The sequence below is a fragment of the Melopsittacus undulatus genome, chromosome 1 (assembly GCF_012275295.1).
Source record: "Melopsittacus undulatus isolate bMelUnd1 chromosome 1, bMelUnd1.mat.Z, whole genome shotgun sequence".
NCBI lineage: Eukaryota > Metazoa > Chordata > Aves > Psittaciformes > Psittaculidae > Melopsittacus > Melopsittacus undulatus.
Genome location: NC_047527.1, coordinates 1,582,328 through 1,601,393, shown reverse-complemented (window position 1 = coordinate 1,601,393; position 19,066 = coordinate 1,582,328). Strand labels below are relative to the sequence as shown.

The window sequence follows — 19,066 nt, the reverse complement described above, 5'->3', positions numbered from 1 at the left end:
GCGCGGCGCCCCGCCTCACCGGCCGGCTGGGCTCCGAAGCGGAGACAAAGGCCCCCGTTAAAACCCGCCCCCCCCCCCCCCCCCCCCTTATTCCTCCGGTTCCTCCCGGTACCGTTGTGCCCTATAGCTGCGGGCACGGCTCTGTGCCCGGGGGGGACCGGAGGCCGGCTGGGGTATGGCCGGCGAGAAGCGGGCAGCATCGGCAGCATCAGCCGCCGGCGGCGGCGGGGTGACGGTGAAGATGTCGTTCCGCCGCGCCTACTCCATCAAGGACAAGCTGCAGGCCATCGAGAGGGTGAAGAAGGGCGAGCGGCAGGCGTCGGTGTGCCGAGCCTTCGGGGTGCCGGGCGGCACGCTCCGGGGGTGGCTGAAGGACGAGGCGAAGCTGCGGTGGTTCCTGGAGCAGCTCGGAGGGGAGGTGGGCACCCAGCGCAAGAAGATGCGGTTGGCCAACGAGGAGGAGATCGACCGCGCTGTCTACGGTTGGTTCCTGGCTCTGCGGCAGGACGGGGTGCCCCTCTCCGGGCCGCTCATCCAGGCGCAAGCCGAAGCCTTCGCCCGGCAGATCTATGGGCCGGAATGTACCTTCAAAGCCAGCCACGGGTGGTTCTGGCGCTGGCAGAAGCGCCACGGCATCTCCAGCCAACGCATCTACGGTGAGGGTGGCTTCCCCGTCGAGCCGGAGCGGGCTCTGGCTGCCTGCCCTGACCCCCTGCCCGTGCCGGCTTCCGACGCCGCAGGGTATGGGGATGAGCAGATCTACAACGCCAACATCACCAGGCTCTACTGGAAGCTGCTACCGGGGCAGACTGGGGAGCTGACGGCTCGGCGACGACCCCGTGAGCGTGTCACGGTGCTGCTGGCGGCCAACCTGACCGGTGCCCATAAGCTCAAGCCGCTGGTGGTTGGGAGCCACCGTGACCCCCCCAGTCTCCGGCATCGCAACCAGGATAAATTCCCTGCTTGTTACCGGTACAGCCCTGAAGCCAGGCTGGGACCGGCGCTGCTCCGGGCTTGGTTCTTTGAGGACTTCGTGCCTGGTGTCAAAGGCTACCTGCGCCGGAGCTGCCTGCAGCAGAAGGCTGTGCTGCTGCTCAGCTTCGTGTCACCCTCCTCTAGGACAGGCCCTGAGGAGTCAGCCCCATTGCAGACACCCGACGGCTCCATCCGTGCTCTTTTCCTCTCCAAAGGTCCGGCTGGGAGCAGCTCAGCCGGAGGGGGAGGCCGTATCCAGGCGCCATTGGAGCAAGGGGTGGTGCTGGCCTTCAAGCAGCTCTACAAACGGGAGCTGCTGCGCTTGGCTGTCTCCTGTGCTGCTGGTGGCTCGGGTGGGCCCATGGACTTCGTGCAGTCTTTCCTCCTCAAGGACATGTTGTACTTGGCCGGATACTCCTGGGATCTCATCCCTCCTGGCTCCATTGAGAAGTGCTGGTTGCTGGGGCTCCGCGCTGCCTTCGAGCCCCGGCTTGGAGAGGAACAGCATGGAGACCCCTCACATGGGGAGGATGGTGGTGAGGACAGCAAAGTCTTTAGTGACTTGACCCATCTGGCTGCACTGGCCTACAAGCGTTTGGCTCCTGAGGAGGTGGTTGACTGGTTGCACTTGGATGATGCAGCCCCGGGTACGGAGGAGTACAATGGGGAAGAGGACACCAAGGAGGAAGGTCCTGGGGGTTATGGGGAAGAGGAGGATGAGGAGGCAGCTGCTGGAGATGGAGGTGGCAGAAGGGGTGGCGAAGGAGGAGACACCTTGTTGCCCACAGCTCGAGAAGCCATCAAAGGCCTGGAGACGGCGCTGCGCTGGCTGGAGGGTCAGGACCCCCGCCAAGTGGAGCCACTGAAGCTGGTGCAGCTCCGTTCCCTCATCAGCATGGCCCAGCGGCTCCACCATGGCAGCAGCCCCCATTCCTAGGGCAGGGTGAGCCAGGACCTCTTGGCTACCAACCACCACCCCACTTGGGGCAGGGGGGACAACGGGGCTGGGGACACCCTGGTTGTCCCAGGGTGGATGTGCCAGCGCTCGTCACCCCTCCATCATGGGGCTCAGGAGGTCTGAACACCCCTGGGCTACCACAGCTAAGGGTGGGGGATACAGTTTAGGGCTAATGGGTGGGTTGTGCAACAACTCCTCCGTGTGTTGTGTCCTTGAGGGTTGTTCCTCACCGAAGAACATTGAGGAGGTGCTATGGGACTAAGCAGTGGTGGCCTCCTCGTCACTGGCACTACTAAAAGGGGGTGGATGTCCCCAGCACTGCCCAGTCTTCCCAGTTCCATGGGGAGAAGGGATGAGGAAGGAATGTGAGGAGCCAGGATGATGAGGGATGTTGCACTAAGTAATTGCCTGTATCTTGGCTGAGGGGCACATCCAGATGGACAAGGACCACTCCTGTGGTGCTGGAAGGCAAATGTTCTGATCTGGAAGAGGCTGGTGATGCTCTTCCCACTGCCAGAACAGAGTCCTGTTGAGCTGGGGAGGTTTGGGGCTGGTTTGAGACAACTTTCTTCATGCACTGCACTGGGGATAAGGACGCTTGGGGGGTACCCAAGGTCACCTCCATCATTCCCATCCCAGCCCAGGAACACCACAAAGACCTGCTGAAACATCACCAGAGCATCCTCATGAAGCTGAAAGCTCTGGGGATGCAGGCTCAGGTGCCTCATCACTGGGTTTGTGGGGTGGTTGAGGCTGAAGGAGACATCTCGTGGTACAAGGGAGATGTTCCTCATGAGTTGAGGTGAGAGCAGTGGGGATTCCCAGCATAGCCTTGACACACTGGAGGCATCAAATGTGAATTTAGCAGCTCTTGATCTAATTTAGATGAATTTGGGGCCTGCTTAGCCAAATTATTGACAGGTGGAATGAAACCACCCATAACCCATCAGTGCTGCCATGTTGTGTGGCAGCAGTGGGGTGGGTGCTTCTGCTTGTGAGAACTTCAGAGTTTATGAAAATTAAATGGATTTTTATCCCCACTTTGGTGCTGTTGTCTGTAAAGTCACATGGAGCCATGGGGGTGGCACAAAGGGGCTCCTTGTGCTTGTGTCCTGTGTTCAGCCAGCTCTGGGAGGTGAGGACATTGAACCATGGAATGGTTGAAGGGAGCTTAAAGCTCATCCAGCTCCAACCCCTGCCATAGGCAGGGACCCCTTCCACTAGAGCAGGGTGCTCCAAGCCCCTGTGTCCAACCTGGCCTTGAACACTGCCAGGGATGGGGCAGCCACAGCTTCTCTGGGCACCCTGTGCCAGCGCCTCAGCACCCTCACAGGGAACAGCTTCTGCCTAAGAGCTCAGCTCAGCATCTCCTCTGGCAGGTTAGGGTTGGAACTGGATGATCTTAAGGTCCCTTCCAATCCAAACCATTCTATATAATGGCCCATCCATCAAATCCATCTCTCTAGCAGCAGGAATGTTGTGTGGGACCATAGCAAAGGCTGATACCAGAATCAGCCAGATTGGAAAAGTCCTTTAAGCTCATCAAGTCCAAGCATTCCCCAGCACTGCCAAGGCCATCACTAACCCATGGCACTGAGGGCCTTAAATACACAGCTTGTGAGCACTCCAGGGACAGTAGAAGTCTATGGTAGATGACATTGTAGCTCTTTCATTGTCCACCAACACAGTCACTCCATCATAGAAAGCCACTTCCTTTGCCAGGCACAGTTTGCCCTTGGTGAAGCCATGGTGGCTGCCTGAAAACACCTCCTTGCTTCCATAGGGTTCACCATGCCTTCCAGGAGGATCTGTTCCATGATCCTACCAGGCACGAGATCCCTCTTTTGAAGGCACTGAGTGCTGCCCTATTTCAAATCAAATTAATGGAATTTAAGCTGGTTTTGTTAAAATTTGGGCTTAGCAAACCATGAAGGTCACCAGCACCTGCCTTGGCATGACCCAGCAGCACCATGAGGCTGTGGCTTCTCTCTTGGGTTGGTGCCATTCGTATTTGGGATGATGGTGTTCCTGGAGACAGGACCTCAAGGAGGATACAGGTACCATCAGCATCCATGATGGAAGAAGCTTTTTATCTTCAAAGTGCTTTGGAGATCATCACTAACTGCATCCATGCAGGTGCCAGGACATGCAGAAGGCTCAGATCTTGAGACAGGCAAGTTCTGAGGTTCTACCATCTGGATGTGCAGCACCCCAGAGCTGAGAGAGGGTCTGGGCTTCCATCCCACCACCTCACTGCTGGGCCCATCTGCAGGACTGTGATGTGATGCTGGTGCCTGACTGGGGTGGGAGGTGGAGGTTCCTTGGCTGCTTGACTTTACACCCATGTTTTTGGGATGCAGAAGCAGCCTCATGTTCATGCACGCACCTCTAGAGCTGAGCAGAGGAGCAGGAATCAGTGTCCATGAGCATGATGAGTTTGGAATCAAAGTCTTCCTCTATTCTCACCCCAGAGCATCATCCTATCAGATCCCCACTTCACAAGGTCCTTTGGCATCCTCAACAGCACCTTTGGTGGTCCTTGGCTCCCATTGTCCCCAAAACCCCATTCCCAGTGCAATATATCCCAGCACAGTGCTGGTGAGCATAGAACCTGTGTGGCATCAGCTCCATCCCTGGTGAGCACAGACCCAATGTGGCATTGGCTCCATCCCTACTGCCCCAAAGGACCCATGACTGTCACATCACCATGGAGATGACCCCATAGTGACTGCAGTAGCCCCCTGAAGACTGAAAGGACCAAAAAGAACCAAACCGGCCATGGTGCTGCCCACATTTATTTGGTCCCAGCCTTGCAGAGGTAGCATATGGCACGGCCATGGCTCCACACCATCTCCAACCCCAACGAGGCTCTCCTGGGGGCATCAGCGTCCCCCTTGCTCCCTGAAGGGGTTCGCTCTGGTCTCCATCACCCCTCCTGCTCCGCAGGGGATGGAAGGTCTTCTCCCCAGCCCTGTTCTTTGTCCTCAGCCATGCTGCGTGCTCGGTTGGTGGCTGCCTCCACGGCGTTCATGACAGTGGCCCTCAATGCTCCCTTCTCCAGCTGGTGCAGTCCATGGATGGTGGTGCCACCGGGCGTGCAGACCTCTCCACGCAGCTTTGCCGGGTGCTCCCCTGTCTCCAGCATCATCTTTGCTGCACCCTGTGATGGAAGAAGGACATGGAAGTGCTGGAGCAAGTCCAGAGGAGGCCATGAGGATGGTCAGGGGCTGGAACAGGTCCTGTATGGAGCCAGGCTGAGAGAGCTGGGCTGGGGCAGCCTGGACAAGAGAAGGCTCCTGAAGGGGACACCTGAGAGCAGCTCCAGTGCCTAAAGGGGCTGCAGGAAACCTGGAGAGGGGCTTGGGACAAGGGCCTGTAGGGACAGGCCAAGGGGAATGGCTTGAACCTGCCCGAGGGGAGACTGAGCTGAGCTCTTAGGCAGAAGCTGTTCCCTGTGAGGGTGCTGAGGTGCTGGCACAGGGTGCCCAGAGAAGCTGTGGCTGCCCCATCCCTGGCAATGCTCAAGGCCAGGTTGGACACAGGGGCTTGGAGCACCCTGCTCCAGTGGAAGGGGTCCCTGCCCATGGCAGGGGTTGGGACTTGATGAGCTTTAAGGTCCCTTCCAACCCAAATCATTCTATGATTCTATGAGAGACCATGGTGGGTCAGAGAGAAGGAGACCCCTCAAGTGCCCTTCTTGCCTGAGCATTGTATGTCAGCACCCTCCCATCCACACCCCTGCAGCAGGGGACAAGGTGCTGAAGCACTTTGCTATCTTCTGGTGGCCTCATCTTTGGTGTCAAGAGGGAAACTGAGGCAGGACCTCACCCAGCACCCCCTCCCTCACTCTGCCACCTCACTGGTGCTGCAGGGCAGGAGGGACAGGAGCCACACTGGGTGTCCCCAGGTGCCATCTCCCACTCACCAGCAGTGTCTGAGCCGCGATCCTGCTGGCTAAGCCACTTGGCATTCCCATCTTCACTGCTCCCTCAGCCAGTGCCTCTGCAAACAGATAGACCTGGGGCAGAAGAGCATCAGCGGTGAGCACAGTGCAAGGTGGAGAAGCTCAAACACCACCTCCCACCGCACAGGGATGGGATCCCTCCTGGTGTCCCATCTCCTGCTGGTGCTTACATAGGCTACCCCGCTGCCACTGAGGCCGGTGTGGATGTTGATGTAGGATTCAGGGACCTCCTCGCAGAGGCCACAGGAGGACAAGAGGTTCTTCAGCAGAGCAGCTTCCTCGTCACCAGCATCACTGCCCCGGGCAAAGACCATCGCTCCTGCCCGCACCACACAGGGCAGGTTGGGCATGATCCGCAGCACCTTGGTCCCGCTGGGGAGAAGCTGGGGAGAGATGGGGATGGGAGAAGGGTGCCAGCTCCGGGGAGCACCCAAAGGTGTGGTGGGACATGGATGGGTATCATACACTGGGGCTGGTGGAGAAGCGAGGTCCATAGGGTAGGACTCGGAGATGGACATGGGACCATGGGGACAGAGCCACAGTGGCATGTCCTTCTCCATGGGGAGGGAAGAGGAAGAGGAGGATGAGGAGGAAGAGGAGGATGAGAAGGAAGAGGAGAAAGAGATGAAGGATAAGGAGGAGGAGAAGGGAGAAAGAAGAGGAGGAAAAAGGAGCAAGAGGAGGAAGAGGAGCAGGAGGAAGAGGAATAAGAAAAGGGATAGCAAGTGGGATAGGGAGAGGGATAAGAAGAGGGATATGAAGAGGAAGAGGAGCAGACTCACCCTCTGCAGTGTCTGGAGGGTGACACCGGCCACCAAGGAGACGACGATGTGGTGTGGTCCCACTGCAGGACGGATCTCCTGCAGCACACCCGGCAGCACATGGGGTTTGGTGGCCAGGATGACCAGGGTGCTCTCCTGCAGCACCTCCAGGTTGCAGTGTGTGGTCCAACAGCCCAACTCCTACCCATGGACAGGGAGAGGTGTCACAGCCTGGGAACCAACCCCACCATGGGGACACCGTCTGGGGACCTGCTCTGGTCACAGAACCACTGCCTGGATTTCACCCAGAGCTGGGATGGAGAAGCCATGAAGGGGGGAAAGGGTGTCCTGACACCATGGTGAGGGGCATCCCAAAAGAAGCATGACCAGCAGGTCAAAGGAGGTGATCCTGCCCCTCTGCTCTGCTCTCATGAGACCCCACTTGCAGCACTGGCTGCAGTTCTGGTGTCCTCAACATAAGAAGGACATGGAGCTGTTGGAGCAAGTGCAGAGGAGGCCACGAGGATGCTCAGGGGCTGCAGCAGCTCCTGATTGGGGCCAGGCTGAGAACATTGGGGCTGTTGAGCCTGGAGAAGAGAAGCTGTGTGGAGACCTCAGAGCAGCTTCCAGTGTCTGAAGGCGGCTACAAGGATGCTGGAGAGGGACTCTTCATCAGGGACTGCAGTGATAGGACAAGGGGTGATGGGTTCAGACTGAAACAGGGGAAGTTCAGGTTGGAGATAAGACAGAAGCTGTTCCCTGTGAGGGTGCTGAGGCGCTGGCACAGGGTGCCCAGAGAAGCTGTGTCTGCCCCATCCCTGGCAGTGTTCAAGGCCAGGTTGGACACAGGGGCTTGGAGCATCCTGCTCTAGTGGACGTGTCCCTGCCCATGACAAGGGTTGGAACTGGATGAGCTTTAAGGTCCCTTCCAACCCAAACCATCCCATGGTTCTATCTCCCCCCTGCCCATGGCCACCAAGAGCAGTGATTTATCACCCTGTGCCCACACTCACTCTCCACGCATCCAGGTTTTTATCCGAGGGAGCACTGGCCAGGATGCTGCTGGCTGGCACCTTCCCTTAGGAAACACAGGGATAGGGGTGAGTGAGCAGATGGGGTCTGACCTCAGCCCCTTCTCCAACACCAGCACCCCCAGGACACAGAGCAAAGGGAGCCAGGGCCAGACCCTGCCATGGGAACAGCTGTGGGTACCCTATGGGTCAGCATAGGCACCCATGGGGATGGCCATGTGCACCCAGCTGTGCCCCAGGGCAGTGACAAGGGAGGTGACCCCAAATGCAGGGGCCCTCTCCCAGCTTCTAAGAGCAGGGCTGTCCCAGCCCTGGTTATGGGGCATGGTACCCAGGGAGGAAACCAGCACCAGATTGTCCCCATGTCCCCACTCCATTCTAGGTGTCAGGGACCCTGGGGAGGGCAGAGACCCAAGGAAGGGGGCCAGGACCAGGCTGTCCCATGTCCTCACACTGCTCTATGGGGCAGGGACTCCAGGGAGAGGGACAGGGCAAGGCTGTCCCCCCACTGATCAATGGGCAGGGACCGGGGGAGGGCAGGGACCAGGGGCAGGGGGCCAGGATCGGTCTGTCCTCAGATCCCACCCCAGTCTATAGGGCAAGGACCCCGGGAAGGGCAACAAGCCCACGGAGGGGAACAGGACCAGGCTGTCCCCATATACCCCCCCCAGCTCCATAGGGCACAGACCCACAGGAGGTGGGTCTGTCCCCACATCCCTCCCGGTCTATGGGGCAGGGACCCACAGGTGTCAGGACCGGTCTGTCCCCATATGTCTCCCCACAGGTCCATAGGGCAGGGACCCACAGGAGGTGTCAGGACCGATCTATCCCCACGCCTCCCCCCCCGCTCTATGGGGCAGGGACCCACAGGAGGTGTCAGGACCGATCTATCTCCATGCCCCCACCCCGCTCTATGGGGCAGGGACCCACAGGAAGGGCCAGGAACGATCTATCCCCATGACCCCCCCGCTCTATGGGGCAGGGACCCACAGGAGGTGTCAGGACCGATCTATTCCCATGACCCCTCCCCGCTCTATGGGGCAGGGACGAACAGGAGGGGCCAGGACCGATCTATCCCCATGCCCCCCCCCCGCTCTATGGGGCAGGGACCCACACGAGGGCCGGGTCCCCCCGCCCGTACCGGCGCGCAGCAGCCCCCGGACCAGGCCCCCCGCCATGCGCCCGGCGCCCACGAACCCAACGCGCAGCTCCACCGTCTCCATCGCTCGCTGCGGACCACGCCCCCCTCAGCGCCCATTGGCTGCTCGGTGCCCTCCCCCTGCACCCTATTGGCTGACCCTGGCCTAGAGGGGGCGGGCCCTAGGCCAATGTGGGGGTGCCGGAGCAGGTGCGGGCGCGCCCCCTGGGGGTGACGGTTGTGAACGGAGTGCACCGCGTGTAGGGCGACACCTACCGGCGGCGGCCACCAGCCCCGTCCACCCCTTCCAACCTCCCTCCATCCCCTTCCCTTCCATCCTCCTCCCTTCATCCCCTTCCCTTCCATCCTCTTCCCTTCATCCCCTTCCCTTCCATTCTCCTCCCTTTATCCCCATCCCTTCCATCCTCCTCTCTTCATCCCCTTCCCTTCCATCCTTCTCCCTTTATCCCCTTCCCTTCATTCCCTTCCCTTCCATCCTCCTCCCTTCATCCCCTTCCCTTCCATCCTCCTCCCTTTATCCCCATCCCTTCCATCCTCCTCCCTTCATTCCCTTCCCTTCCATCCTCCTCCCTTCATCCCCTTCCCTTCCATTCTCCTCCCTTTATCCCCATCCCTTCCATCCTCCTCTCTTCATCCCCTTCCCTTCCATCCTTCTCCCTTTATCCCCTTCCCTTCATTCCCTTCCCTTCCATCCTCCTCCCTTTATCCCCTTCCCTTCCATCCTTCTCCCTTCATCCCCATCCCTTCCATCCTCCTCCATTCATCCCCTTCCCTTCCATCTTCCTCCCATTATCCCCTTCCCTTCCATCCTCCTCCCTTCATCCCCATCCCTTCCATCCTCCTCCCTTCATCCCCATCCCTTCCATCCTCCTCCCTTTATCCCCATCCCTTCCATCCTCCTCCCTTTATCCCTATCCCTTCCACCCTCCTCCCTTTATCCCCTTCCCTTCCATCCTCCTCCCTTCATCCCCTTCCCTTCCATCCTCCTCCCTTCATCCCCATCCCTTCCATCCTCCTCCCTTCATCCCCATCCCTTCCATCCTCCTCCCTTCATCCCCTTCCCTTCCATCCTCCTCCCTTCATCCCCATCCCCTCCATCCTCCTCTATCCCCTTCCCTTCCACCCTCCTCCCTTTATCCCCATCCCTTCCACCCTCCTCCCTTTATCCCCATCCCTTTCATCCTCCTCCCTTTATCCCCTTCCCTTCATCCCCATCCCTTCCATCCTCCTCCCTTCATCCCCATCCCTTCCATCCTCCTCCCTTTATCCCCCCCCCATTTCTCCCCCCATCACTTCAAGCTTGGGCTGCCCCTTATACCCCTGTGTGTACTGGGGGGGTCCCCCCCAAGCTTGTCCTTGTATTTGGGTCCCCCCCCAGGACCACCCCCATTATGCTGCTGCCCCAGAGCTGCTGGGCTCTGCTGCTCCTCTGCACCACAGCCAGGTCGTTTGGGTGGCTGGGCCTCAGCGCCCCCCAAGAGGAGGTGAGGACCCCCCCAAGTGTCCATATTGAGGTGACCCCAAGGGATGAGCAGCTCCAGGATGAAGCCTCACGCAGGGTCCTGTCACCCCCGGACTCCAGTGCCCATCAGGTGTGGTTGTGAGGCTCCCGCTCCATGGCTGGGAATGGGGGTCCTTGGGATCCCCCACCCTGGGTACTCCCTTTGCCAGATGTGGGGTGCCCTGTGTTGGCATGGGATGGGTTTGGGGGTGAAGGCCAAGTGCTGAGGTATCCTTACACTGTTTCTCTTTATTTTGCACCCAAACCCAACCCCTTTTTACCCCTCCTCACCTCGGCTGTGCTGGCAGCACCCATGGGTGACTCCAGTGCTGCCATCATGGTGCAGCTCCAGTTGTCCCACAGCAACCTCAATGAGGAGGAGGTATCCGAGCTGGTGGTGAACCTGTTCCTTGTAGCTGCAGAACCTGTAGCACCCAACCACCTCTGCTCAGCCTCCCCTCCTCATTTTGGGTCAAAACTAGCCCTATTCAGTCCATTTCCCTTGTTGCAGATACAGGTTTCCACTACCAATCCCCTTCCCACCTCCATCCTTCCTTGTTTCCAAAGGCTTTTCCCAAGTCTCTTTCTGCAGTGCCATGGGATGGAGGTTCAACACCAGGGGCTTATTTTGGGATGCCCATGGGGACAGCCCCTGTTGTACCTGGGCATCACCACAGGGGGTTGTGGAGCCACATCCCATCATCGCCACCCCAATGTTGACCTCGGGAGGGGCAGGGGAAGCCACTGGATAGGGGTCTGCAACCATGTCTGGAGACCCACATCCACCACAACCTGCAGGAGCCGGTGCAGGATGAGACCCTCAGAAGCAGCGAGCAGCACCGGCTGGCCCAGCTCATGGAGGACATCACCCAGGGGATGGGTAAGAGCCATCAGCAGGATGCTGCTTCATCCCTGTGTCCCAGTCTGGGGACCAACCCAACCTCTTGTGCATCCCTATAGAGCAGATGAGCATCCGTGTGGCTCCAGCACATAAGGTTGTCTTCTCCAACAATGAGGAGATGGATGCCTCTTCCAAACAAGGTGGGAACGTGGCAAACCCCATTCCCAGCTAGTTTTTGCACCAGGACATCCCTGGATGCAGCTTCTCCAGCTCCATATCCATTTTCTCCACATGCAGAGGGCAACCTGGACCTTATCCCGGCTAAGCAGCGCCGGTTGGAGCAGCTGATGGAGAAGGTGCAGAAGCTTAAGGACAGCCTGGTGTTGATACTGGAAGCTGTGAGGGATTCACAGAACCAGCTGGAGAACCACCTACAGCATGTCCACAGTACCCTCACCCCACATGGTGAGGTGGGGATGGGTGCTGGAGCATGGATGGGTGCTGGTGGGTACCAACACCAGGCTCTTTCTCCTTGTCCCACAGATCAGAGCTCAAGTGTCATCTCCACCTGCATCCTCTATGTGTCCTGCTTCATGCTGCTGGTCTCAATACTGGTTCCCACACTGCCCCGTGTCATCATCCTCCTCCTCTTCCTCATCTTCAGCGCCCTCAGTGGGGTCCTCAGCATCCCAGAGCTCTCCAGCCTCCTGGCCCTTGCCCTGGCAGGTGGGGATGGATGTTGGTAGGGCATGGTTGGGGATACATCAACTTGGGGGTGCTCTGTCCTCTCCCACCCCCTCTGCTCCCCACAGGGCAGTGGATGGTGGCAGTTTGCTGTGGTGGTGCAGTGCAGGAACCGTGGATGCTGCTTCTCCAGGAAGAACCCCAGAACTGGCTCACCTCCACCCCAAACAGGTAGGAGATGGTGGGGGGGCATGGGCATGGCATGCTGCTAGGACCCATCATTGGTGTCCCATCCTGCTGCCACCATTGGTCCCCAGGAGCAGACAGGACACATCTTGATGGCTTGTCTGCAGCTTTTGGCCACCTCATCCCACTTCCCTGCCCTATTTCTGCCCAAAGAAAGACGTGGGGAAGTTGGAGAGAGGGGTCATGATGGTGACACAGAAGGACCAAGGTGATGGGGCTCTGGTTTTCCTCCTCCCCATGTAGGCAGTGTGGAATGCAGCTGTTGCAGGAGGAAATGGACAGGATGGAGATGAGCTGCCTGCAAGGTGAGAGCTTCCAGGCAGGAGAACATGGGAGAGATGACCAGGAGGGGGCTGGGGTCTGAAGCTCCCCATCCTGTGCTGGGTCATGTCTGTGTTTCCATGCTGCCCTGGGGACAGCAGTGATGGGAATGTCAGCATCAATGCTGTGTTCCTGCAGAGCTAAGCCCGGAGCAGCCCTCAGCCATGGCAGAGGACCTCCCCAGCACAGCAGGACACACATCACCCACCCATGGTGTCTGGAGGACAAAGCTGAGCTCACGGAGGGTAAGTGTGGGGTGGGATGTACCCAGGTGGGGCCAGACCCTGCTCCTGGGGTCCCCTTGAGGGTCAGATCCTCATCATGACCATACTCGTGGGTACAGGACACCCCATTGGGAGAGGGGCCAGGGCTGGGGACAAGACACACAGGGAGAAACTTTGAGTGGAAGGGGGTGTCCTGTACCATCCATGTGTCCTCAGGGGACAAGGGACATCTCCTGCAGGACAAGGTTGTCAGCAGGGATGGGGGATGCCCTGTCTAAACCCCTTCTTCAACCAGGAGATGCTGGAGGTGTCTGTGGACATTGGGAAGCACCGGGACCCTGAATTCAGCAGCCCAAGCACGTCCCGTGACATGTGAGTCCCATCCATAGAGGACATCCCTCCTCCAGGGCCACCAGGGGCTGGTGTTATTGTGACTTGACACTGGGGGGACAAACCTGCTGGGGAGGCTTTTTGGGGTGCTGATGAGTCTCTCCTCTGCTGTTAGGTCCTTGCTGTCCCCACAGCCCCTATGCCAAGGGCTCACCAGGGCCGGGCAGCGATGCCGGAAGAAAGCCATCCAAGGGCAGGACTTCTGCCATGTCCATGCCATTGGTTGAATCTCATGCAGGAGCTTGGCCATGGGCTAATCTCGCCGTGTTTGACACTCTACTCCCTCTCAGAGGGGTTTTAAACCCTCTTTTGGCTCTTCCAGGTCCTGCTGGAGAGCATGTGGTGGTGCTCAGGACCCTAAAGACATGAGTATGGGTCTGTTCTGCAGAGCAGATGCTCCTCACCCCACCACTTTTAACCTATTTCCATCCATTTTAATAAATGCCCTATTTACAGCTGGAGCTTCCCCCATTCTGGTGTCCCCCCATTCTGATGCTGGGGCTTTGGGATCATCTGCATGTGCCAAAACCAACAGCAAAGGCCTGGTTACCATTCCTGTGCCAGAGGAACCCTGATCACCTTCCTTTTATTACAGTCTGATTACAGGTAATTAGTAGTGTAACCCATGAGGGCTCAGTCAGAGCCACCAGCTTCTTGGACACAGCCAAGGTGGTGGCTCCAGTTGGCTGTTCCCACCTAGTCTGGGGTGCCAGCACCTTTTGGGGTGCCCAAACCTTCCTTCCACCTGCATTGAGCATCTCACACTGCTCCCAGTAGCAGGTGGGACCATGGTGGCTTCTCAGTGGGCTCTGGTGGCCCTCTTGTACTTTGGAAATGTCAGTGTCCCCCCCCAAGCCCCGTCCTCTGCCCCAGCAAAGGACAACCCTGAGTTGAAGAGGATGATGCTGGTGCCACATTGACCTGTCACTTCCTGGCATTGGCGTAGTTGGTGCTGAACCAGGCGCAGGTCTCCTTCACAGCTAGGAGGGAGAAGATGGGATAGGTTTGGGATTGGGAATGCAGTTTGGGCATGGAATGATTTGTGTTGGAAGGGACCCTAAAGCTCATCCAGTTCCAACCCCTGCCATGGACAGGGACACCTTCCACTAGAGCAGCTTGCTCCAAGCCCCTGTGTCCAACCTGGCCTTGAACACTGCCAGGGATGGGGCATCTACCACCTGGTAGCCTGGGGCAGCCTGGTCCAGTGTCTCACCACCTTCACCATAAACAATTTCTTCCTCTTTTAGTTTAAAACCACTAAAAAAGCCAGTTTGGGTGGAGCTTGGAGCAACCTGGTCTAGTAGAAGGTGTCCCTGTCCCTGCCCATGGTAAGGGATTGGAAGTAGATGACCTTTAACATCCCTTCCAACCCATTCTATAACCCATTCCCTTTGTCCTATCACAACAGGCCCTGCTACACAGTCTGTCCCCATCTTTCTTACAAGCCCCCACTGAAAGGATGGTCTACCCTGATGCCACCAAGGGTAACTGTGGTGGGTAGGACCTCAGTGTTTCATGGAGACCCCATCTCACCTTGTCTGAAGGGTGTGAACTGGAAGCTGGGCAGGTAGCGCCGTAGCTTGGCATTGCTGGCTGTCTTCTTGAACTGCCCATCGGCCTTGGTGGTGTCAAACTGGGATAGGAAGTGTTAAGGGGAAAGAACGGGTCTTGCTTTGTCCCATTGTGTGCTATGGGAGGGATGCTCTGGACCACAGCATCTTTCCTAGAGCCCTATGGATGCTGGTGGAAAGTGAGGTGCCGCCCATGCTGCAGAAGACAAGGGGTCCAACCTGTGGTGAAGGATACAAGAAGCTCTCCCCTGAAGTCCATGGCCTCCACGATAGCTTCTGCTGCCTCCCTGATGGAGACTTCATCTTCTTCTCCCACTGTGGAGATGGGCACGATTGAGGCTGGTGGCTCCATCCTCTTGCAAAGGGGTTGAATGAGGATTTTGGGGACTCACCTGACAAGATGATGGGTTCCACCTCGTCGTATTCCCGTAGGACCCAGAGGAAAAGCCTGGCCAGGTCCTGTGGAAGAGCAAATGGTTTTTAGGGGGTGTCTATTGTCCCCCAGCCCTCCCATCACAAGAGGACCAAGCCCTAAGGTTGGCCAACACTGCCCAGGACAACCCAGTTGGACTCTAATGGTCCCCTAAGCCCCATACCCTGACCTCCCCAAACCATGGGAGGAGGGTGGTCCCCAAGGCCATACCAGGGAGTAGATGAACTGTCTCCTGGGCTTGCCCGTGCCCCAGACGGTCAGAGCAGAGCCATTCTCTGTAGGAGGAAGGGAGAGCAAGTCCATGAGCATCAGAGCCACCTCTGTTCATCCCAGCTATCCTGCACAGCAGCTCTTGAAGCAGACAGGAGGGGAACCCCCAAAAACAACCCAACTCTCCCCCAGAAAGCCATAAGCAGTCCTGCTGCACTCACGTTTGGCCAGGTAGACCTTGTGGATGAGCCCTGGCAAGACGTGGCCATCCTCAATGTTGAAGTTGTCGTGTGGTCCAAAGACATTGGTGGGGATGACAGCGGTGAAGCGGCAGCCGTGCTGCTCGAAGTAGCCCCTGGGTGAGAGCAGGGGAGGTCTAACAACCATGGTCACCCCCCCCCCTCCAGCATGGAGCTGTCTCCAGAGGCATAAAATGGTTTGGGTTGGAAAAAGAACCTTAAAGCTCATCAAGTTCCAACCCCTGCCATGGACAGGGACACCTTCCACTGGAGCAGGGTGCTCCAAGCCCCTGTGTCCAACCTGGCCTTGAACACTGCCAGGGATGGGGCAGCCACAGCTTCTCTGGGCACCCTGTGCCAGCGCCTCAGCACCCTCACAGGGAACAGCTTCTTCCTTATCTCCAACCTGAACTTCCCCTGTTTCAGTCTGAACCCATCACCCCTTGTCCTATCACTGCAGTCCCTGATGAAGAGTCCCTCTCCAGCATCCTTGTAGCCCCCTTCACACACTGGAAGCTGCTCTGAGGTCTCCACACAGCTTCTCTTCTCCAGGCTGAACAGCCCCAATGTTCTCAGCCTGGCTCCATACAGGAGGTGCTGCAGCCCCTGAGCATCCTCGTGGCCTCCTCTGCACTTGCTCCAACAGCTCCATGTCCTTCTGATGTTGAGGACACCAGCACTGCACCCAGTGCTGCAAGTGGGGTCTCATGAGAGCAGAGCAGAGGGGCAGGATCACCTCCTTTGACCTGCATCTCTATGTGCTGGGCTCAGGTTATCTCCCCCAGCTCTGTTTAATTACTGGGAATCCCATGGAATTCCCTTTGCCCCGATAACCGATGGGTGCTTACATCCTACAAGGGCTCTCCCATCTGTTCCCTCATACCTGTTCTGGATGTCAATCATCCTCTTGGCATAGGAGTATCCAAAGTTGGAGCTGTGAGGTGGCCCGTTGTGAATCTGGGGATGACAGAGCAGAGTTAAGCAGGGCAGGGACCTCTTGTGGGCTGTGCATGGCGATGGAGACGCTCACCATGGTCTCATCAATGGGATATGTTGTCTTGTCTGGGAAGATGCAAGTGGAGAGGCAGGAGACCACCTTCTGCACCCCTGTCTCATATGCTGAATGCAGGACATTGTCGTTGATATGGATGTTTCTCCTCTAGGGATGGAGAGGTGTGTGAGATCTGTGGGGTGAGTCCACCAAATCCCACCAAATCCAAGCTCTGTGCTCCCCAGAACCCTGCACCCTATGAGCTCCAGAAACCAGAGGAGACCTGGTTTAGCCATTGGAGCAGAGCAAGCCATGTCCCTGTGTCCCACCTCGGGGCTGCAGCACCCACAGGGACCCTGAGAGTGCCCATTCCCTGGGTGCTCACCCAAAAATCCAGGTTGTAGCGGATGTTTTTGAAGAGACCTCCAACCATTGCAGCCAGATGGATGACATGGGTGGGCTTGTGCTGCTCAAACAGGGCTTTGGTCTCTGTGGCGCTCCTGAGGTGGGAGATGCTGGGCTTCAGTGGGGTCAATGGAGGAGATTGGAGGCTTCCCAATGGAAAACCCCATCAAGACTCACGTCAAGTCGGCATCTCTGGAGGACACAAAGATCCACTCCTCATCCGGCCGCCCCTCTCCATCAGCCACCACCTTCTCAATGGCTTTCCCCACCAAGCCGGTGCCACCCGTCACCAGGATGCGTTTGGCCACCGGCTCCTTCACCTCCATTGTGGCCAAAACCCTGTTGGGGATAGGGAAATAAACTGGGATCAGCTTGGGGTTCACTTTGAGGGTCCTGGCTATGGACCACTGAGCTCACCCCCACCCTGCTGCGGGCACCCATGAGCATCATACCCATGGGATCAATGTTCAGGGGCCCTTTACCCTCTTCTTCCAGCCCAAGCAGGAAGGAAAGAGGAAGAAGGAAGCCTGGTGGTGCCGGGGCAGCAGAAACCCATCAGCTCTGGCTATTAATGACCGAGCTGGTTGGTGGCCCCACAGGCTCCTCCTGTGGATGTGGCACCTGGGCTGGAGCCAGATGCTGCCACGCTGTGACACACAACACTGCCCAGCCTCCGGAGAGGGAGGTGAACCTGCCCCCCCTTCCCCCCCATAAGTGGGTCCCAGGTCTGCACCCCAGATCTCCCCCTGCACCTCAGATCTCAGGTCTACACCCCAACCCCCATTGTACCCCAGGCCTGTGCTCAAGTTCCTGTGACCCAGGAATGAGGTCTGAACCCCAAATCTCCCTTTGCACCTCAAATCTCAGGTCTGCACCCCATATTCCAGGTCTGAATCCCATGTCTTCCCTGCACCCCAACTCCATGTCTGCACCCCACATCTCCCCTGCACCCTAAACCCCAGGTCTGCATCCTAGAAATCCCCTTCACCTCAAACCCCCAGTTTTCACCCCACACCTCCCCCTGTGCCCTGGATCCCAGGTCTTCACTCAAGTCTGCACCCACACTTCCCCCTGCACCCAAAAATAGAGCTCTGCACCCAGATTTGCACCCCACAACTCCCCTGCACCCCAAGTCTGCACCCAGATCTGCACCCCAAACCCCAGGTCTGCACCCAGATCTGCACCCCACAACTCCCCTGCACCCCAAACCCCAGCTCCGCACCCCACATCTCCCCTGCACCCCAAATCCCAGGTCTGAACCCCGCATCTCCCACACACCCCAAACCCCACGTCCGCACCTCACTCCTCCCCACCCCCCATCCCTCCCCACCGGGGTCCCCCCACCCCTGCACCCCCCGAGTACTCCCATGGTGGGGGGGGCTGCCCCCGAAACGCTCCTTGGTGGGGCGAGCAGCTCCGTCTCACCCCGGAACCGACCTCGGCTCCATTCGGCTTCGCTCGGCTCGATTCGGCTGTGCCCGGAAGCGCTTGGCTGGGCTCGGCCCGGAGGGGCTCGGCTCGGCCCGGCTCGGCTGCACTCGGCTCGGCTCGGCCCGGCTCGGCTGCACTCGGCTCGGCTGATCTCGGCTCGGCTACACTCGGCTCAGTTCGGCTCGGCTCTTCCCAGCTGGGCTCGGCTTCACTTCCTGCTGCCGTTACCGGGCGCTGCCGCTCGGCTGCTCGGGAAATGGAGTCTGCGCCCGGGAACACCGGAACACATCGGGATCGGCCATAGCAGCGGGACACACCGGGATCTGCTACAGCATCGGGACACACCGGGGTCTGCTACAGCATCGGGACACACCGGGACCGGCTACAGTGCTGGGAACACCGGGATCTGCTACAGCATCGGGACACACCGGGACCTGCTACAGTGCTGGGAACACCGGGGTCTGCTGCAGCATCGGGACACACCGGGACCTGCTACAGTGCTGGGAACACCGGGGTCTGCTACAGCATCGGGACACACCGGGACCTGCTACAGTGCTGGGAACACCGGGATCTGCTACAGTATCGAGGATACCATAAACACCGGGATCTGCTACAGCATCGGGACACACCGGGACCTGCTACAGCATCGGGACACCGGACACACCGGGACCTGCGCCAGCACCGGGAACACCGGGAGCTGCCACCGAGCCGAAGACACAGGGACCTGGGAA

General features: G+C 58.5%; 3 protein-coding genes across 4 annotated transcripts; 1 reads left to right on the top strand and 2 right to left on the bottom strand.

The window, feature by feature from the left end:
• Positions 1–98: 98 nt before the first annotated feature.
• TIGD5 (tigger transposable element derived 5) lies at positions 99–2,973 on the top strand. Its single transcript, XM_005140158.3, has one exon. The coding sequence runs from the start codon at positions 176–178 to the stop codon at positions 1,910–1,912; it is 1,737 nt and encodes a 578-aa protein (XP_005140215.2). The 5' UTR covers positions 99–175; the 3' UTR covers positions 1,913–2,973.
• A 1,737-nt stretch (positions 2,974–4,710) lies between these two features.
• On the bottom strand, positions 4,711–8,928 carry PYCR3 (pyrroline-5-carboxylate reductase 3). Its single transcript, XM_034067368.1, has 6 exons — positions 8,831–8,928; positions 7,672–7,736; positions 6,680–6,859; positions 6,068–6,280; positions 5,859–5,951; positions 4,711–5,093 (listed from the first exon to the last, which is right to left on the bottom strand). Exons 1-6 carry the CDS (start codon positions 8,910–8,912, stop codon positions 4,860–4,862), a joined length of 867 nt encoding a protein of 288 aa, XP_033923259.1. The 5' UTR covers positions 8,913–8,928; the 3' UTR covers positions 4,711–4,859.
• Positions 8,929–13,598: 4,670 nt separating this feature from the next.
• On the bottom strand, positions 13,599–17,570 carry GFUS (GDP-L-fucose synthase). 2 transcript variants are annotated; one of them, XM_034063804.1, is made up of 10 exons: positions 17,082–17,570; positions 16,885–16,999; positions 16,539–16,667; positions 16,392–16,465; positions 15,491–15,624; positions 15,270–15,334; positions 15,019–15,085; positions 14,862–14,941; positions 14,589–14,688; positions 13,599–14,035 (listed from the first exon to the last, which is right to left on the bottom strand). In XM_034063804.1, the coding sequence occupies exons 1-10, from the start codon at positions 17,228–17,230 to the stop codon at positions 13,980–13,982; spliced, it is 969 nt and encodes a 322-aa protein (XP_033919695.1). In that variant the 5' UTR covers positions 17,231–17,570; the 3' UTR covers positions 13,599–13,979. The 2 variants fall into 2 exon arrangements, with proteins under 2 accessions (XP_033919695.1, XP_033919690.1); XM_034063799.1 differs by having other exon boundaries at positions 14,862–15,085.
• Between the last annotated feature and the right edge of the window lie 1,496 nt (positions 17,571–19,066).